The sequence below is a fragment of the Poecilia reticulata genome, chromosome 16, assembly GCF_904066995.2.
Source record: "Poecilia reticulata chromosome 16, P_reticulata-male-v2, whole genome shotgun sequence".
Classification (NCBI taxonomy): domain Eukaryota; kingdom Metazoa; phylum Chordata; class Actinopteri; order Cyprinodontiformes; family Poeciliidae; genus Poecilia; species Poecilia reticulata.
This window is the reverse complement of record NC_088845.1, coordinates 18,575,309-18,591,955: the sequence shown is the minus strand read 5'-3', so window position 1 is coordinate 18,591,955 and position 16,647 is coordinate 18,575,309. Positions and strand designations below refer to the sequence as shown.

Genomic DNA, 16,647 nt, shown 5'->3' with positions numbered 1-16,647 from the left:
TCTTATATGACTTGGCGTGTTTTCAGGGACTCCAAAACATCCTGATTGGGATATCCTGAACAACAAGTAAAAATAATGTAAAAATAATGTGTGATATGATGCATCACATTGTCTCTAGTCATTAATATCATTGCTACTGACCTTAGCAGAGATAAAAAATAATAATGACCTTGCCTATGAAAAGTTGTAAGAAGTTGTATAAACAGTTAGGCGACACATACTTGAGCAAAACATGACTTAAATGAAGGAGCAATACTTTAAACTGATGGGGATTGGGATGCAGCAGGAAATGGGCTTTTTACATTTATTTTGGCACTTAAAAAAGTAATTTATTTTTTTGCTTAGTTTTAACCTTGTGGGCAGCACATTTTATTGCTTAAATCTGTTTTTCCTGTACTGACCACTGATGACAAAGACAGTGATGAGGTCTAACATGTCAATTCATACTGTAGACATGACAGGATGTCCAGGAAGAACATCAGCCTGTAATACAGATAAGCTGCAGACAGCTCAAGTCCTTGAAACTACAGTCTCATTTCCCACGGTCAGGAATTGAACGAGGTGTCAAAGCATAAGTCTATCAGGCAAAAATAAACTGGCTCAGTAATTCACAAGAACAAAAATGCTGCCCAACAAAGAAATACTAGGAGAGAGGGAAATTTATAGAAACCGCACATAAAATGAAAAACGGGACTAAAACACCCACGTGTGCAGCTTTATGAATAAACCGCTCAGCATCTGCAGCAGAAAACGAGCCGCCACAGTGTTGCTGCTGCAGTCTGTCGCCTCCTGCTCATTGTTTAATCTGTTGTATGTACAGTTAATGTCTGCGGCTCTGGTATGCCTGGAATGCTCCGCATGACAATGGGAGGAACAAGATTTATTTAAGATGTTAGAATATAGCTTCCTGAGACATTCTCACTTTTATTCCAACAAAAGACTTCTTCTAAAACTCAAGAGTTCATCTAAACTGCCTCTCCTTATGAAAACACCAAAACCTCCCTTCCCCGTCTCATTAAGGTAAAGCACATTAGGCTCCAGTTCTCCCACTCTGCTGTGGAAATAAGCTCTCTAATCCCCTCAAAAAGCCGAGTGCTCCTCAGAATCCGCCCAAGCTTTAGCACAGTCTGTCCCCCATGTTTCTTCTCTAAAATTGGGATTTTCAGGTAATTATACTCATATCTAAAATAGCACTTTCAGGTGAAGATTCTGACTTTGTGTTACTATAAAAACAAGTGTTTCACCGCATATTCTAACTATATTTTCACTGTTTCCTTCGTTTATCTAGTTATGAGTCAGTGAGTCGACTGTAAACCACTGATCTCTATTATTATTCCAGCATGCATGTCACATTAGATGCCGAGAGCTTATTAAAGACACAGTTTTGACTGTATTAATGTACATGTTTGGCCCAGAAGTGCCAGATAGCATCAGATTCGTACCTGCCTGGAGGCAGACGCACTCAGCTGCTGCCTCAGCTTTATCAGAGGTTGGCTGAGGTCTGTGTGGTCTACAGAGAGCGCTCCAGATAAATTACCTGATGCTGAGACAGTTCATTGGGTGAAAAATTGGGTGAAAAATTGTCTTTCATATTTTTTATTTTTGTCTTTTTTCGTCTAACTTGAAAAACATCCACGAAGACAGCAGGTCTCTGAGTTCTCTGGTTGTTAAAAGCAAACTGAATATCTTTTTAATTTTGCTGTGTTTTATGCCAAGGCAGCTTTTACATTAACTTTTAGTGTTTTAAAATGAGTTTAAGAATCATTTTAACTGAATCAATATTCATGTGATGCACCTTTTTTGATTGATTGATAATTTTATATTTTAATCCATTTTCCTTAGAAACCTATGTATCTATAAACGTAGTACATGCATGTATTAGTTTTATGTAATTAATAGATTTTTCTTTTTTTCATTAATCCTGGCTAATTCATTAGATTAAGGATTATTTAGATTTATTTGAGTGTAATTTTTGTTTTTAATTAATAAGGACAACATTATCATTATATTGATAATAGTAGTTCTATTAATTAAGATTTGTTGCTTAAATAGGAAGATTTAAATAGTAAAATGCACCCTGAAAAAATAAATATTTTTTATTTTTTTATTTCATTTGAGCATTTGTATGAAGAGTGGAGCTGCAGCAGAGGAACCCCCCGCACACTGCCCTAGTGGCTACAGAGTTGGATTAAGGCCACTGGGTTATTATGCCACTGAAAACTGCACAGTTCAAGCCCAGCAGGCAACAAATCAGATTAATCTACTGTATCATCCGACTACTGAGCCATCTATCCACGCAAAACAAAAAATTACAATGCAAGGCTGAGCTCACAGATGTTTTAGACAAACAGTTTGCATTTTTTTAGCAACTCATTTGATTTAAAGGACAATTAAAAACAGCAATTATTATCAATTTTAAAATGTACTTCAACAAACAAAGAAAAAGTGATGTTTATCTAATGTTCTATATTTTAGGAAGATTTTTACTTCTGCCTAAAGAGCAGTTCTCATCCTCCTATTAGAAAACGCAGCATTATCTTCTCCTGTGCAAATGCACACATCTACAGTATGAGATATTTCACCGCCACTCCCCGTCACATATTTGTGCCCCTCCTCTTGATCTATTCTTGCAGCTACTTCCACCCCTCCACCCTTATAACCTCCCTTGACCCCCAACTATGGCTTATTCCCAGCATAAGCAGCCAACAAGCTTTGAGACAATGACTTTTCAAACAGCAGTGCAGCGGAAACCTCTCAAGAGTTTAACAGCAGAGTTACAGCACTGTGCACTGGGCGGCTGTGAGCTAACATTTAAAATAAGCTTTCAGTGTTTTAAGGACAGGACACTTGAGTTTCCAATAGAGGTCATCCTGCTGCACACACAGCAGGCAGTGTTACAGTTGAGGGGGACAGAATCTGTCCATTGACCATTTAGTCTGGTTCCAAGTAAAGTCACAAACTAAAGCAAAGCTATTTTATTTATCTGGCACGGTGATTTTAAAGCAAACAGGACAAGCGTTCGCAGTCAGACATGTCCATGAAGAATGTTTGGAAATGCTTTCAACACGACGCTGAAGGAAGTTAGCAGACTGATGACAAAAACAGGCAGAGGGAGCTCGATCCCGCCACACAAACAATTTCTGGAACCTCTTCCTTACACGCCTCTCACTTGGGAGGCTTCCTCTGCTGAAACGAACCCTTAAGCTTTATTACATAACACACCTAGTGTAAATGTTAAATATCTAGGAGTCTTTAACAAAACAAAATCTATAAAATTTATTCATCATATATTGTTCTTGATTAAAAAAAAATCTGTCTAATATTTAATAAATTCACAAATGTTAAGTGAAACTTGGCTTATAAATGTTTCATGGGAAACTGGGACAAAGTTGCATCAACATCATGCTTATATGAAGCAAAGCTACTTTAAAGCAATCACACTTTCATATGACCAGGTTGTTTCGGGACAACAGATTTCCAGTTTTCTAAATGGCCAACTGAAGTAATGAATCTAGCATGTTAAGTAAAATAAATGTACTTTGACATAGATAGACGTTTTGAAACAGAAAACATAGGAATAAGAATTATCCCCCTTTAGGCATCAAAGCTTATGTTCTGAATATCTAGTTTTGTCAAATCCAGAAAACGAATTGAAGCTCATGAAGTTGGTTGTCGGATGCACAAAAATGAAATTAGAAATTAATAACTTGGATTTTTCTTCCATCCATAACAGCTTCCACCACTAAGTGTTATTGTTAGCACAACCCATTAGCACTCCAGTGTGGTGCGATTACTTACTTGGATTAGTTGATATCTAGCTGGCTGGTCACACCAGTCAAGATGAAAATGGGCAAATTCCAGTTTACAAGACTTTTCGGTGCATTTCTAATAAATGCTAAAAGAGTTAGTTCAGATTTTGTTGAAGAAAGGGGAAGTGACATTGATTGAACCTGCTGAGGATTTGCTAACTGTGATGATGCATTAATTACACCGATGATTATAGCTCCTTAATTTTGTAGAGAAGCTAGAGAGCTTCAGGAGGTCTAAACATGTAGCAAAGCATCAAAATCATCTTTATTAATATTTTGCATGTCAGAAATTTAAGATCTGCATATTAACCAAAACTAAGCATCAGATTAGAGAATATTTACTGGCATAAAAGTTACATTATTTTCCCCTGAAATGTAGAACAGATGTAACAAATTAAAAATACAGTATGCCAGTAAAATTAAAAGTACAGCATTCAAAACAACATTTTTGGCTCTGTCAAAACTAATTCAAGATTTCTGAAGCAAAGGAGAGCTTAGACTCTTCTAAAAGCTAAAATTAGTTTCTCATGCAAATATTTGAAGTGGCTGGAGGGATATCACTCTTTGGGTCATCAACAAACCCCCGGGAGCCTCTTGTATCTTCTCTCTGCTGTCTCTAAGCAACGGCAGTAAACATGGAGGAGACACACAGCTTACCAGCCTCATGAGTCAAAGTTCCAATATGAAAGCCAAACTGTGTATTTTGAAAAAAACAGGCTAAATGAAAAAGCACTGCCACGAGCAGCACACATGATAATCATGCCAACATCAGTGCGGGGCCTCCAAGTTTCCATAACAAATGTTCACAATGCGGCATATGATGGAGGAAGGCTCTAATTTAATCTGCTCCGGCATTTTCTGACACCGCAGTGACAAGTTTGGGTCAGCAGGCCGAGGTCCAATTCAGTGAGCATTCGAACGCAGAGCATAAAACGGACCACGTGTGCGCCACGAACGTCTTAAATCTGGTGAGTCTCAAAGGCAGCGCATCAGCCGAGGAGACGTGAAGTTCATCGAAAGGTTTCTCTGAGGTATGAGTCCTTCCAGGGAAAGGGAAGTGACACTTTTACTGCCAGGACGCACCTCCTGTGACGTTTTCTGTCGGCTGAATGCCACTCATCTGAATAGACCTGGCATGCTGCTGCTGAGAACAACAAAATCCAGAGTGAGCATTGCTCACTGAGGGCAAAGCCCAACACAAGTAATGAGCCTACGCATATTAAAGAAACTAAGCAAATACTTGAGACAGCCTTAAATCAAAGTTTTAAAATGTCATTGGCATTTGTTCCCCTTAATGTGACTAAGCTAAAATGAAAACTAAATGCTAAGTTGCAAACTTCAAAAAGGCCTCATCACTAAAAAAATCATGCAAGGAAACCATTATGGAAGCGATGTCTGAATGTGGATTTTTACATACGCTGCTGCCCCTCCGTATAAGAGGCCACATCTGACATTAATGAGGCGCAGGCTCAACAAAGAGGGAGGGCGCCATCTTTTCTCAATTCCGGATCAAGACATAAACAATATCCCGCCCTCTAAATAAACTAGTGAACGGTGCAAAGTGAATGCAACCGCTTCAGGGCTTTTGCTTATGGCACTTTCCCCTTAACAACAACAAAAAAAAAAACCCCACAGGTTTATGGAGCAAATGTGAGCCGATGTGGAATACTTTAGAGCCAAATGACTCTGAGAACAAGATCCCGCTGAGTGGAAAGGTTGATTCTTGGCACGAAGTGAGCAGTATGGAAAGACAAAAAGAACATTCCTGAGGGCAGTCACTGGACAAGGCAGCATTGTCATTTAGTATGGGGGTTAGAAGACATGATGACACTTCATCAAAAGTTACTGACCTCTAAGAGTTTAACGCTAACATCTGTGCTGGCAGCAGCTACAAATGAACAGACACTAAAGCTATTTATACAGTCTCTAGTAGAACCTCTACAGGAATTGACTTTTCTGGAGAAATGTCGCCTCGTCTCCATATTTAGCGGGAGCACTGATCCATCTCTCGCAAAAAAAAGCAATACTGAAAAATCTAGCCGCTGTTTCCGGTGTTGAAAATTCTTGAACATTGTAATGTAAAAACAGGCATCTTCCCCCCACGAGCTCTCACAGGTGGCCTCGTCCTTACACATCAGTTCCTCTCAGCTGCAGTTAAGATTAGGTGATATCTACCCGTTCTAGTTCACAATGGGTCAATAACGATATATTTTCCTTCATATTATGTGATCCAACACTGAGGGAACATGTTTACAAATACTTGTTGGACAAAACAAGTTTAATGAACAACCTTCGCTAGTGCTTGTAAATAGTTTAGACTTTTTCACACACACACACACACACACACACACACACACGCACACACACACACACACACACACACACACACACACACACACGCACACACACACACACACACACACACACACACACACACACACACACACACACACACACACACACACACACACAAGTCAAATCAAATATAGATCTCTGGGTTGCTGGGGAAACTCCAAATACTGGGTTTTGACCTAGGGCCGTTCTAGTTGTAATCAGACACAAAACTAAAAGAAATATGATGCTTGAGTACAAAGGGAGAGCACTCTGTCACGTCTTTGAAGTATGTGTCAGTGCTGATTAGCGCATGTGTTGGGATCAATGGATGTGAAATTCACAATGTTCTGTTCTGGGTATTTTAATTCTGCTGTGATGTGATTCTCATGTTCTCTTGTTTTTTTTTTTGTTAAAGGTCAACTGACTGCCTGAAAATTAAATTTCAATGATGTGAGAGTTTCATCGTTGATGGAAACTCTCACATCATTGAATCAGTGGTCAATGATGATCAGTGGTCAGATGTTTATTTGACAAATTAACCAATCGTCCCATTAGTTTCATTTTCAAGCATCCAGCATCCTGAGGAAAGTGAAGAGACTGGACAGTGTAAAGTGCAATTAAGTGATCTTATTGTTAAGTCAATGCTGTGGTGCTTGAGTTCACGTCTACAATGAAGACGCAGACGTGCGGCGTACGCATAGAGTGACATTTGCTGTGATCATGCAGCACAATTTTGCATCATGCCCAAAAAAACATCTGTGGCACATAGCTAGTGATCAAATAGTGTATGCAGCATTGTCAAATGTGCAGCATTGTAAAACGGGAGCACTGTTTTCCTACAATTTTTTTTTTTCTTCCTAGTCACTGAATTGAAATATGCAGAAAGCGTGACGGGGGGTGTTAGTTCAGGATAATTCAAAGAGTGGGAGGACAGTAAAAGCAGCATCCTAACAGAGGAGCCTCTAATTGTAGCCCCTCTCCACACAAACCAGACAGCAATACCTAAGGAAGCAAGACAACACAGCCTGGTGGAGATAAACCCAATTGAGCTCTTGTAACCACCAATGATAAGAAGAGATTAGGGTGGAAATTACAAGCTTGGGGACAGACACTATCAGATAAAGACATTCCTCCGCAGATCATCATAAAATCATCAGATTAAAGCAGCTTTTCATTTCGCTTTTGGGGATAAAAAGGCAAGCGTTTGATTTTTAGGTCAAAATTGTGGAGATTCAGGTGTTTTTTCCAACACTCTGTCCCCTAATTCAATTGTTGTACGGTGACTGACATGCACCATAAGTGTAATATGGCCCCATTCTGTGGGTCGCAGGGCATTTTCTTGCCATTACTCACCACCACTCACCCCCTACACAGACAGTCGCCTCAGGTATTTCTGTTCACCCCCGGCTCCTTCCAGCATTTATTATGTCTGTGCACCTAAGGAGAGATGACTGGAACCTGAAAGAAAAACTACTTCTCTCAGACTTCTGTTTCAAATATGCCATTCTGCCCAACGAGCAGAAAGGTGAGACTCAGGGAAATATAACCTTTTGGCCTGAAGTCACAAACTGCTTCACTTGTCCTTCGGTGAGATTAGTGTTCATTTCTGAGGAGAGCTGGGGAGAAGGGTGCGGGGATCACGAGGGAAGGCCAAAGGCTCTGCAGAGCATACAATAAGGCTTAGTCATCAAAGGACATAAAAAAAAAGTCCTTAATTTTAGGAAAAGCTGTGCAGTTCAATCAACTTGAAAGAATATGCAAATAAAAATGTAGAATCGAGAATATCTTTGCAAAGCAAAAACCTTGGCAGAACAGTTTAAAAGAACGTTTAGAATGTTTCTTTACCCTTCTTCCATCAAAAAAAAAATTTTCTAAGCAAACAGCCACAGATTAAAGTGGTGCGTTCATAAAAATATCTATTATAGCTGTTTCCTTTCTGACGCTCTGCCTGAGCATTCCCACGAGAGAGAAAGTTTCCCATGGTCCCCGGCCCCTGCAGCCATATTCAGCAGGCTAATACCCTCTGAATTTGACACATTTCCAACACGCAGGGACAGGTGTCTTCAAAAGCTGGCAAAGCCCCACACATCAGGGCACTCCCGCCCCTCTTCTGCGGGCTCCACAGGCAGAAAAAAACGGGAAAATTACATGGTTTTACAAAACCAAGGAAGCCAAAACACACGTACACACACACACGCGCGCGCACACACCCACACACACACACAGTGAGCAGCAGCAGTATTGAAATCCTGAATAATTACATGCCTGAATTGCATCTTTGAGCAGAAATGTTACATAAACACAGAGAAAACCATTCGAGCTGTACGGCTGTAAACTGGACTGAGGATCAGAACCAAAATGACTTTATCAAAATCCAAAACACCAGGAATTAAAGGCAAGTGAGGGTGAAACTGAAACAAACCGCGGAGCGTTTTCCACCGTATTTTAGCTTCATAAAATACATTCCTGTGGATGTGATACTGAACATCAATCAGATATGAAAGCTTCCCCTGGACGATAAGGTAAAATATGTTTGTGTCTCGCTTGTCAACATGGAAACAGGTAACACATAACTGGCATAAAGTTCTCACACTTCCTGAACCATGATCAACATGATTTATTTATTTTTTTCACATTTTGTTACATGTTTTATTGGGGATTTTAGGACAATACTGAAAGTTCTACTGTTTAAGCTATCTCAGCAAGATTGGTTGGAAATCATCTGAGATCAGAAATTTTTCAAACTTTTTCTAATCTGTTCACAAATTCACAATTGGATTTTGATCAGCACTTTGACTAGGCCATACTAATGAATAAACATATTTGGGACGGTGAAACTCCGGCCCTCTCTCAAGTCTTGCGCTCCCTCTAACATGTTTTCTTACAGGACTGCTCTGCATTTACCTCTATCCACCTCCTCATGAACTTTGAGCAGCATTTCTGGGATTGCTAATGTAAAAAACGTGCCATGTTTCATAGTGTGAATGGTGTGTACAGGGTCATCTTTCACCTTTTTGCAGTCTTCTACATGGCTGAAGCAAATGGCTGATTGGTCTTCTTATGGCTTTCTTTTTGCCACTCTTCAACAAATGCCCAATTGATGAAGGTGCATTACCATACTAATTGTTTTCCAATCGACAGATTCTCCCAGAAGTTGCCTTCAAAGTTACCATGGGCCTCTGGGCTGCTTGTCTGATTAATGCTCTCCTGGTCCTGCTCATCAGTTAAGGTGGACACCCATTATCTTGCTGGATTCGAAGCATTCCCAACAACACCATGTGCTCCAAGAGATACTCAATGATTGAGAAATTGTTTTATAGCATAATTACTGTATGCTTTGTTACAATTTTAATTGAGTACATCTTAGTTTGTGATTGTAACGCAGTGAAAGGGTTAAAAATGCTTACATTATTTTGCAAGGAGCTGAGCTTTGAGCTTGATTTCTGAGCTCGATCGCTTGGACGGCAGCCATTGCGTAGCAGTCTCGCTTCTGATAATTGCTTTAAATACAGATTAGTGCAACGACCAGAGCTACTGGCACAGTAAGCTCATTATTTAATGCTGACTAAGAAAGTGTTACAAATTTACAAGATTCCCCTTAGCTCATAAGAAAAGAGCTTGACATCTCACATGCATTCTTGTTCTCTGCAGTCACTCTGGGAACATTTGAGCACCCTATGAAGCTGTTTGTCTATTTAAAACGGTCAATAAAACAGGAAAACAATCAGGCCTAAACTGCAGCATTCTGTCAGACGTTTTGCGCGCCTGTGGGTAATCAGGTCAGGTGTCTAATCATGTGTGACACGGAAAGCAGAGGAGAGCGAGCAAGCCGAGCACCCAGACTGAGGCGCAGCTTTCATTGTGGGACAAATATGACATTTTTTGACAACCGCTAACAGGCATGAAATATGAGCATACACTCATCCCCCGCCTAAACGCAGTCTGATCTCCTCATTACACCGGGAGAGCATGTCAGATCAGAAGGCAGCGCAGATCACAGACTTTCAGTGAGCCTTTGTGCGCAGAGGCCATGTGAAACTTTCACCCTTTCTTCACTTTTAGCAGAGACGAGTCTTAATGAAACATGGAGCATGCTGGGAGCTCGACTGAAGCGATCCAATCTAATGGCGCTTTGGTGCAGGACACCATAAATTAGTCCTGGATCTGGAGATTTATTGCAACACCCTGAGGTTTGGGATTAAACAGTCGAAACAAATCGGACTTCTCGTGCCAAATAAAGTCAACTTGTTCTTTAAACTGTGCTATATTTAACATCACCTGCAACAACTTGTTTAAGATCCCAGGCAGCAATTTGATGTTTCAGAACAAGATGAGTTTACTGTAATTTACTTATAAATCTGACACCAGTGACCTTTTTTTGGCAGCCCTGACGTTTCCTAGGAACAAACCCAAGACCTACATTTGTTCCTGAGCTGATCCAGTCCCAGACTTGACCAGAGGTTTCTTAGCAAAGTGCTACAGACAGTCAGTAACAGGTATAAAGAAATGCCCACAGAATGATCCTGTCACTACCATACACAGCTGTTGTTGGCATGCATGGCTGCAGAATGTATTGAAAATCAAACATTACCACAATGTCACTGTGCCCAATTTTAATACAACAAAAGGCAGTTTGGAGAGCAGTGAACATTTGAGTTAACTATCTAGTGTCATGCTTAATGCCAGTTTTACATCTTAATAGGAAACTTTATTCCCAAGCAATTTAGAATTTCCCTGAAAAATCAGCAGCTGTAGCCTGATTCCGGTTTTTCAACAAAACCACGTTGCCATGATAGAAATTTCCACAATGTCAACCATCTGTGGTTAATGTTTCAACTTAACCCAAAGCAGAAAGACATCAAAGTTGTAATTTACCTTATTTTATCAATAAAACCTTCCGAAACACAGCAGGATATCACATTTTCCTGATATCACGCAGCCGCACTGTGATGTGTGGCTTGCATGATAAAAGTACTAAAAGCCTGACAATAATCACTGTCCTCTAAAGTTATCTGAATAAGGAAGCTGTATTCACAGTGATAATTTGCTTCAAGGTAACCAGTTCGAATGGAGTTTTCATCTGTTCCAAGAGTCAGCAACCATTTTGGCCATTTGGCCCTCACTCATGTCAAATAACATTAGAGCCACAAAACCTTCTCACTCCACCCAAGAAAGATGGTTTATGAATTTCTATGACAGTCTATAAAAGCAGTCAACAGAAGAACATGCAGTAGTACAAATACATCTTTAATGGAAAGTTTCATATACCGGTATATGGAAAATAAGGAAAAACAGCTTGTACGTTGCATCATATTGATAAATAAGAAGAACTGAACAAAAAAATGATCCGATGCTGCTGAAGTATTGTTCTGTTGTGGAAATACTATGTATGCATTGCAGGAAAGCATATAAAATCTACTAAAACTGTCTGTTTTATTATTTGTATGTTTGAAAACACTGTTGTTTTTCACCATATTCCAACAGCTATTAAGAATCCCTTAATAAAGAGAAGAGACACTGAGAGGCAGGTTGTAGATTCCTGCTCTACTCAGTCAAATGTTCTACATTTGCTCACTTCCAGTTCTTCACTTTCCAAATGCCGCCCTGTTCCACATCTGTCCCTCTGCCTGACCCCAATTCCCGATTTCTCCCTCTGCAACACGACGATGGGCTGTGAAACCGTACACAGCAGAGACCCCCCCCCCCCCCCCCCTCACCCTTCAATGCCCTTTCCTGATCGTGTCCTCCTCACTTACAGATAAGCAGAGTTCAGAGTTTGAAGGTAGCCATGGAAACCGATAAAAGCGGGACGATGAACTGTACGGTTCTGACATCTTCCTATACCAGACGCATTGTAGAGATGTTTTACAGTGCAACGATCGGTATTGGAAAGTTCAAGTGAATGACATAAGAAGTATCATGTTGCAGTCAGGTGGGTGACAGACACCGTGTCCTCTGCAGCAGCAGCAGCGCCGTATTCCTGTAAACCCTCTGCGTTTATTTGCTGACATCTATGCAACACAAACACGAGTGAGTTTCTCAACAACCTATAACCTGTGTAGTTTTATTCAGAAGGAAAACATCTGCAGCCTTTCTGAGACGTACATAGTCGTCGGCTCGTTTCTTGCAGCAGACTACTCTCTCTCTCTCTCTCTCTCTCTCTCTCTCTCTCATCGCTTTTTGTGTTATTGTTCTGACATTTCACCCACAATCACGACTTCTGCTCTGATGATCCCAAAGAAGTCATAAGATGCATGTTGCTGCGTTCATAACCATCTGCAGAAACAAAACGACGTGTTGCATTTCAGCTGTGATTACCTGTTCTCTCCTTTCGCATTTGAGGGTGGAGGCTGCAGGATTGTTTGGTTGTCCTCCATGTCCACCACGCATTTCGTATTCAGCTCAATCTCTGCAGAAAGAGAGAAGTTTTTCTTTCTTTCTTTCTTTGTGAAAAAATAAATAAATAAGGGAGAATGTGGGGGTGTGAAAAGTCGGAGAATCTGATCTACTTTCGCTGTGTTGAAAGTACACTCGGGCATGACTTCAGGGTTATAACTCAAGAGAATGGTGAGGAAAGCAAAAGTTTAAGATCAAGCGAGAACGAGAGAGGAGTTTGCGAGCGGAAATCGTCGTTTTGAACACTTACCCCTGCGGTTCATTGGCCGTACTCTCACAGCAACTTTTACCTTTGTATCCGACATTTTCGTCCACTTTTTTTTTTTTTTTTTTACTCCCACCCTGTCTGGTCTGTCTGTGCGCCGAGCTATAAATGTATAGTCTGTAAATCCCCCGACAAGCAGCCTCGGATTTCTGCCAGACTAAAACCGCGTTCAGCAGACGCTGTTCATCAAAAAAAGCCCCCAAGGAGTCCAGATTTTGAGGAAAATAGATCCGGACAAGTTCATTTTTTCTTCCTTTAAATCCATCCGGGTTCTCTCCTTGTGCGGATCGAGCCCTCTGCTCCGGCCCCAGACAGCATCCCTAACACCGCCATCTTCCACCGGGAGCTCGACTGCTCTCCTCTGGCAGGGCTGGAGAGGCTGTGCCAAAGGAGGGGAAAGGATTTACGCACCGCGCCGCTCCTCAACAGGGAGGAGAAAAGCAGCGGCGGAGAAACGGCAAACTGCATAATGACAAGTGATAGACACGCAACTAACGTAAGCATCGTAATGAGCAAAAGCGGGGCATACATTAAGGCATACTTTAATGAAGTTAAACTGGTTTATGAAGCAACATTATCTTTCAAAGCACACCAGAATAACATTTCTGATAGTATGTTAATAACTTACTTAACCTCGGTGAAATTATTAAGATTATAATTTATTATCAGATGCGTTTTGTTTTTTTTTGTTCTTTCCCATGAAATACTCTTTCACATTTAAATGTCTGTTGATGTTGTAATTGAGTTTTCTCAACAAAAACCAGTGAAGAAACAAGCCAAGTAATTATTAGAGACTTGAATATTAATAGATAAATAAATAATAGTTTTTGGTTTTGTCCTCACAAACAGCAAAACTTTGATTTGTATTTTCTTCATATCAAGAATGAAACTCCATGAAGTCACATACGGAGGGAATGATTGAGCACACAGTGCAATAAAAACATTTAAATGCGTATTTGTTTTCATCCAGACTCGACAAAAGCTTTTCTCTATGTTTTTTAAATATATCCAAAAACGTTCATATATTGTAACACCATTGATTTGTTCTGGAGAAACAGCGCCTCCTACCGACACAAAATGCAATAGTCGCAGTGAAATATGAAAAAAGGGGGGAATTCTTTTCACTTTATTTTTGATAGGGATCTTATCAGCATTAAAAATAGAGAAGAAGAAAAGAAAACAAATCAAATTTGAATTACTACTCACCCAGATTTGACCACAAGCAGGTAAAACAGGCTCATTTTTCAGTTATGTTTTTATATTTTTACAGGGCTGTATTTTTTTTTAAATAAAGATGCAAAGACAGATCATGTTTTTCTTCTTTTTCCATTACTTCCATTCCATTACTATCAAATTAACAAAACTTACACAGACCCTCCTCAGTTAACACAAAAATATGGGATGATATTATGAAATTGCTACACAATCAGCATCTCAGTTCCTTTACTATGACTTTTAAACATTGTGTGCCAATTTTGGATGTAAAGTTTTGTTACTTTTGTTCTTTCTGGACTTTTGTGGCAGGGTTGTTTTTTTTTTTCTACTTTCGTGTTCACTGTTATTATTGTTGCTTTACACATCATGATCGCTTATTTTCCTCTGTTTTTTCAGCAGTGTAACACTCAGTAATCAGACTTGGGTAGTTTCAGTAGTCGTCCCAGTATTTATTAGTCATTGTTGGATCAACCTGTCTTGAAGATTTTGCTCGTTCCCCCATGAGTCAACCTCCAGTTTCATCTTTTATTTTGCCATTAAGTAACGTACTCTCTGGGCCGTACTCTCACAGAAACTTTCACCTTTGTATCCGACATTTTCGTCCACTTTTTATTTTGTTTTACTCCCTCCCTATGTTAGTAATGTAGCACCAGAAGTTGATGGATAGATGAAGAAACGCATGTAGAAGGCTTGAGGTGGAGGTTCACTTTACAGCAGGAAAATTGACTTAAACAGAAGTGCTTCTTAGCTGTTCAGAGAAAGGGAAAACTTTAGAAAACAACAAATCACAACTTTTTAGGGCTCCTTGATTACCCTGGTCATAGCATACACCCAGCAGATAATAAGTATCCTTCAAACAGACAAGTTAATCTGCAGAAACATTTAAAAGTAGAAAGCATGAAAACGTAATACTTCAAACGAACTTTATTCCAATACCCCGTCTTGGTTCCTTATTACGTAATGGCCATGTTGCGTCAAGCTCCAGGTTTACTAGAATAAATCTTCACCGTATGGTCGCCACCGTCCACTGTGACGAGCGTGTTGCTCAGTATTACCAACCCAGCAGGTCGAATGAGACGGTCCCCGACAAGAGGAGTCAGGACTGGATGGTTCTGAAGGTTTCCTAAACTACAAATCAACCCCTGATCGCAGTCGGACACAACCACATCTCCATCACTGCCGAAAGCCACATCTGATATGTTGAACCTAAAGGACGACTGGAGGATCAGGCTGAAGCTGTCCATCTGGTAAAGAAGGTGGAAGCATTTTGTAAACACCTTCAAATTTGTGTTGTGGTGCCTTCCTCTTGGATGCTCCAATACTGCTGTGTTTCCGGTTTTCTGGCAGTGAGCCACCGCTTTGGGACACTGAAGGTTGGCTAGGACTTTTTGATTCTCCAGGATAGTGCCATGACTAAAGTTCACTTTAATTCTGAGCAGATTGCCAGCCTGGAGGTCAGAAACCAGGATGTGCCCACTACAGTCTGTGTCCACGCCCCAAGGAAGTTGGAAGCAATCTTTGACCGTCACTACGTGTACTCCCCTGGACGTGAAAACCTTCACAGATTTATCCCCTGCATCTGTCACTACGATATAACCAGTAGGGCTCACTGCCACATCCACCGGGTAACAGATGTCCCCATTGCCTGTTCCTTTCTCTCCAAAACTGTGCAGCTTCCTCCCATGTTGGTTAAACACCACCACTCTCTTCTCTCCGTCATGCACCACGACTACTCCCCCCGCAGACCCCAAAACGGCGATTCCAGTGGGGTTGATGAGGGTGCCCCAGCCCCCAAACGCAGCAAGAAGATGCAGAGCTGTTTCCGAGACAAATCCTCCTCTGGCCCTGTGAGGGGGAGCGGAGGACGAGGGTATCTGGGACAAAAGGAGCTCCTGCAGGTCACTAAGAACCTGGCAATGGGAGGTGCTGTCAACACTGCACAGCTGTCGACAGAACGGGCACTCCAGCTTCCTCAGGAGAGGATGGGACAAAGCTGTGATGCATTCCAGACAGAGTACATGACCACAGGAAAGGTTCTGTGGTCTGCGCTCCCTCTGTTGCGAGTTAAACGTCTCGAAGCAGACTTTACACTCCAGTAAGTTGAGCTGGATTTCCCTCAGGGTCGCCTCTGGACTCAGGCAGCAGCGATGTGGGAGATCAGGACTCTGGTCCATGGTGACTGAAATACACTGATGTCCTGGTGAGGCAGCTCGGCTGACTGGTGCAGGGTGGATAAGGTTCTCGAAACCGAGCTGAAAATCTCAGAATCTGAGGCGACACGATGAAGAAAGACGGAGGGAACAAAATGGACTGGAGAAGCTCTGTGTTTACATGTCCTCTGCTTGGAGGCCTCAGTCACCACGTGATGTTTTAAATCTAGCTGAGGCTCTCTGGCGCCCTCTTTAGGAAATAACAGTTCATAAGGTGAATTTTGTACATTTACTACTGCTATTTGCAGTTAGCATTTGCACAAGTTTGTCGCTGAACACTAGTGAGCAAAAAGCATAAAGAAATTAAAGAAATCTGAGAATGTTAAGAGAACAGAGTGGAAACAGGAAATCCATAGAGGTTCTGTTTAAAGTAGTTTGGCACTGGCAAGTTTAATGACACAACAGACATGGAAAATAG

The 16,647-nt window shown here is 40.9% G+C and overlaps 2 protein-coding genes across 5 annotated transcripts in view; both read right to left on the bottom strand.

The window, feature by feature from the left end:
* kif13a (kinesin family member 13A) overlaps positions 1-13,251 on the bottom strand; it is a 42,480-nt gene extending 29,229 nt beyond the window's left edge. For 3 of the 4 annotated variants that reach the window (XM_017309651.2, XM_008432533.3, XM_017309652.2), the window contains exons 1-2: positions 12,790-13,251; positions 12,462-12,552 (exon numbers count right to left, since the gene is read on the bottom strand). In XM_017309651.2, the coding sequence (XP_017165140.1) occupies positions 12,462-12,552; positions 12,790-12,844 (146 nt within the window). In that variant the 5' untranslated portion in view covers positions 12,845-13,251. The remainder of the gene's footprint in view (positions 1-12,461; positions 12,553-12,789) is intronic. The other variant, XM_017309653.2, reaches the window with a different exon arrangement.
* A 1,452-nt stretch (positions 13,252-14,703) lies between these two features.
* On the bottom strand, positions 14,704-16,394 carry LOC103478595 (E3 ubiquitin-protein ligase NHLRC1). The gene has a single exon (XM_008432537.3). The coding sequence runs from the start codon at positions 16,191-16,193 to the stop codon at positions 14,994-14,996; it is 1,200 nt and encodes a 399-aa protein (XP_008430759.2). The 5' UTR covers positions 16,194-16,394; the 3' UTR covers positions 14,704-14,993.
* Between the last annotated feature and the right edge of the window lie 253 nt (positions 16,395-16,647).

Bases quoted from the DNA above. Each gene is read 5' to 3' on its own strand.
- LOC103478595 (XM_008432537.3), bottom strand. From the start codon at position 16,193: ATGGACCAGAGTCCTGATCTCCCACATCGCTGCTGCCTGAGTCCAGAG.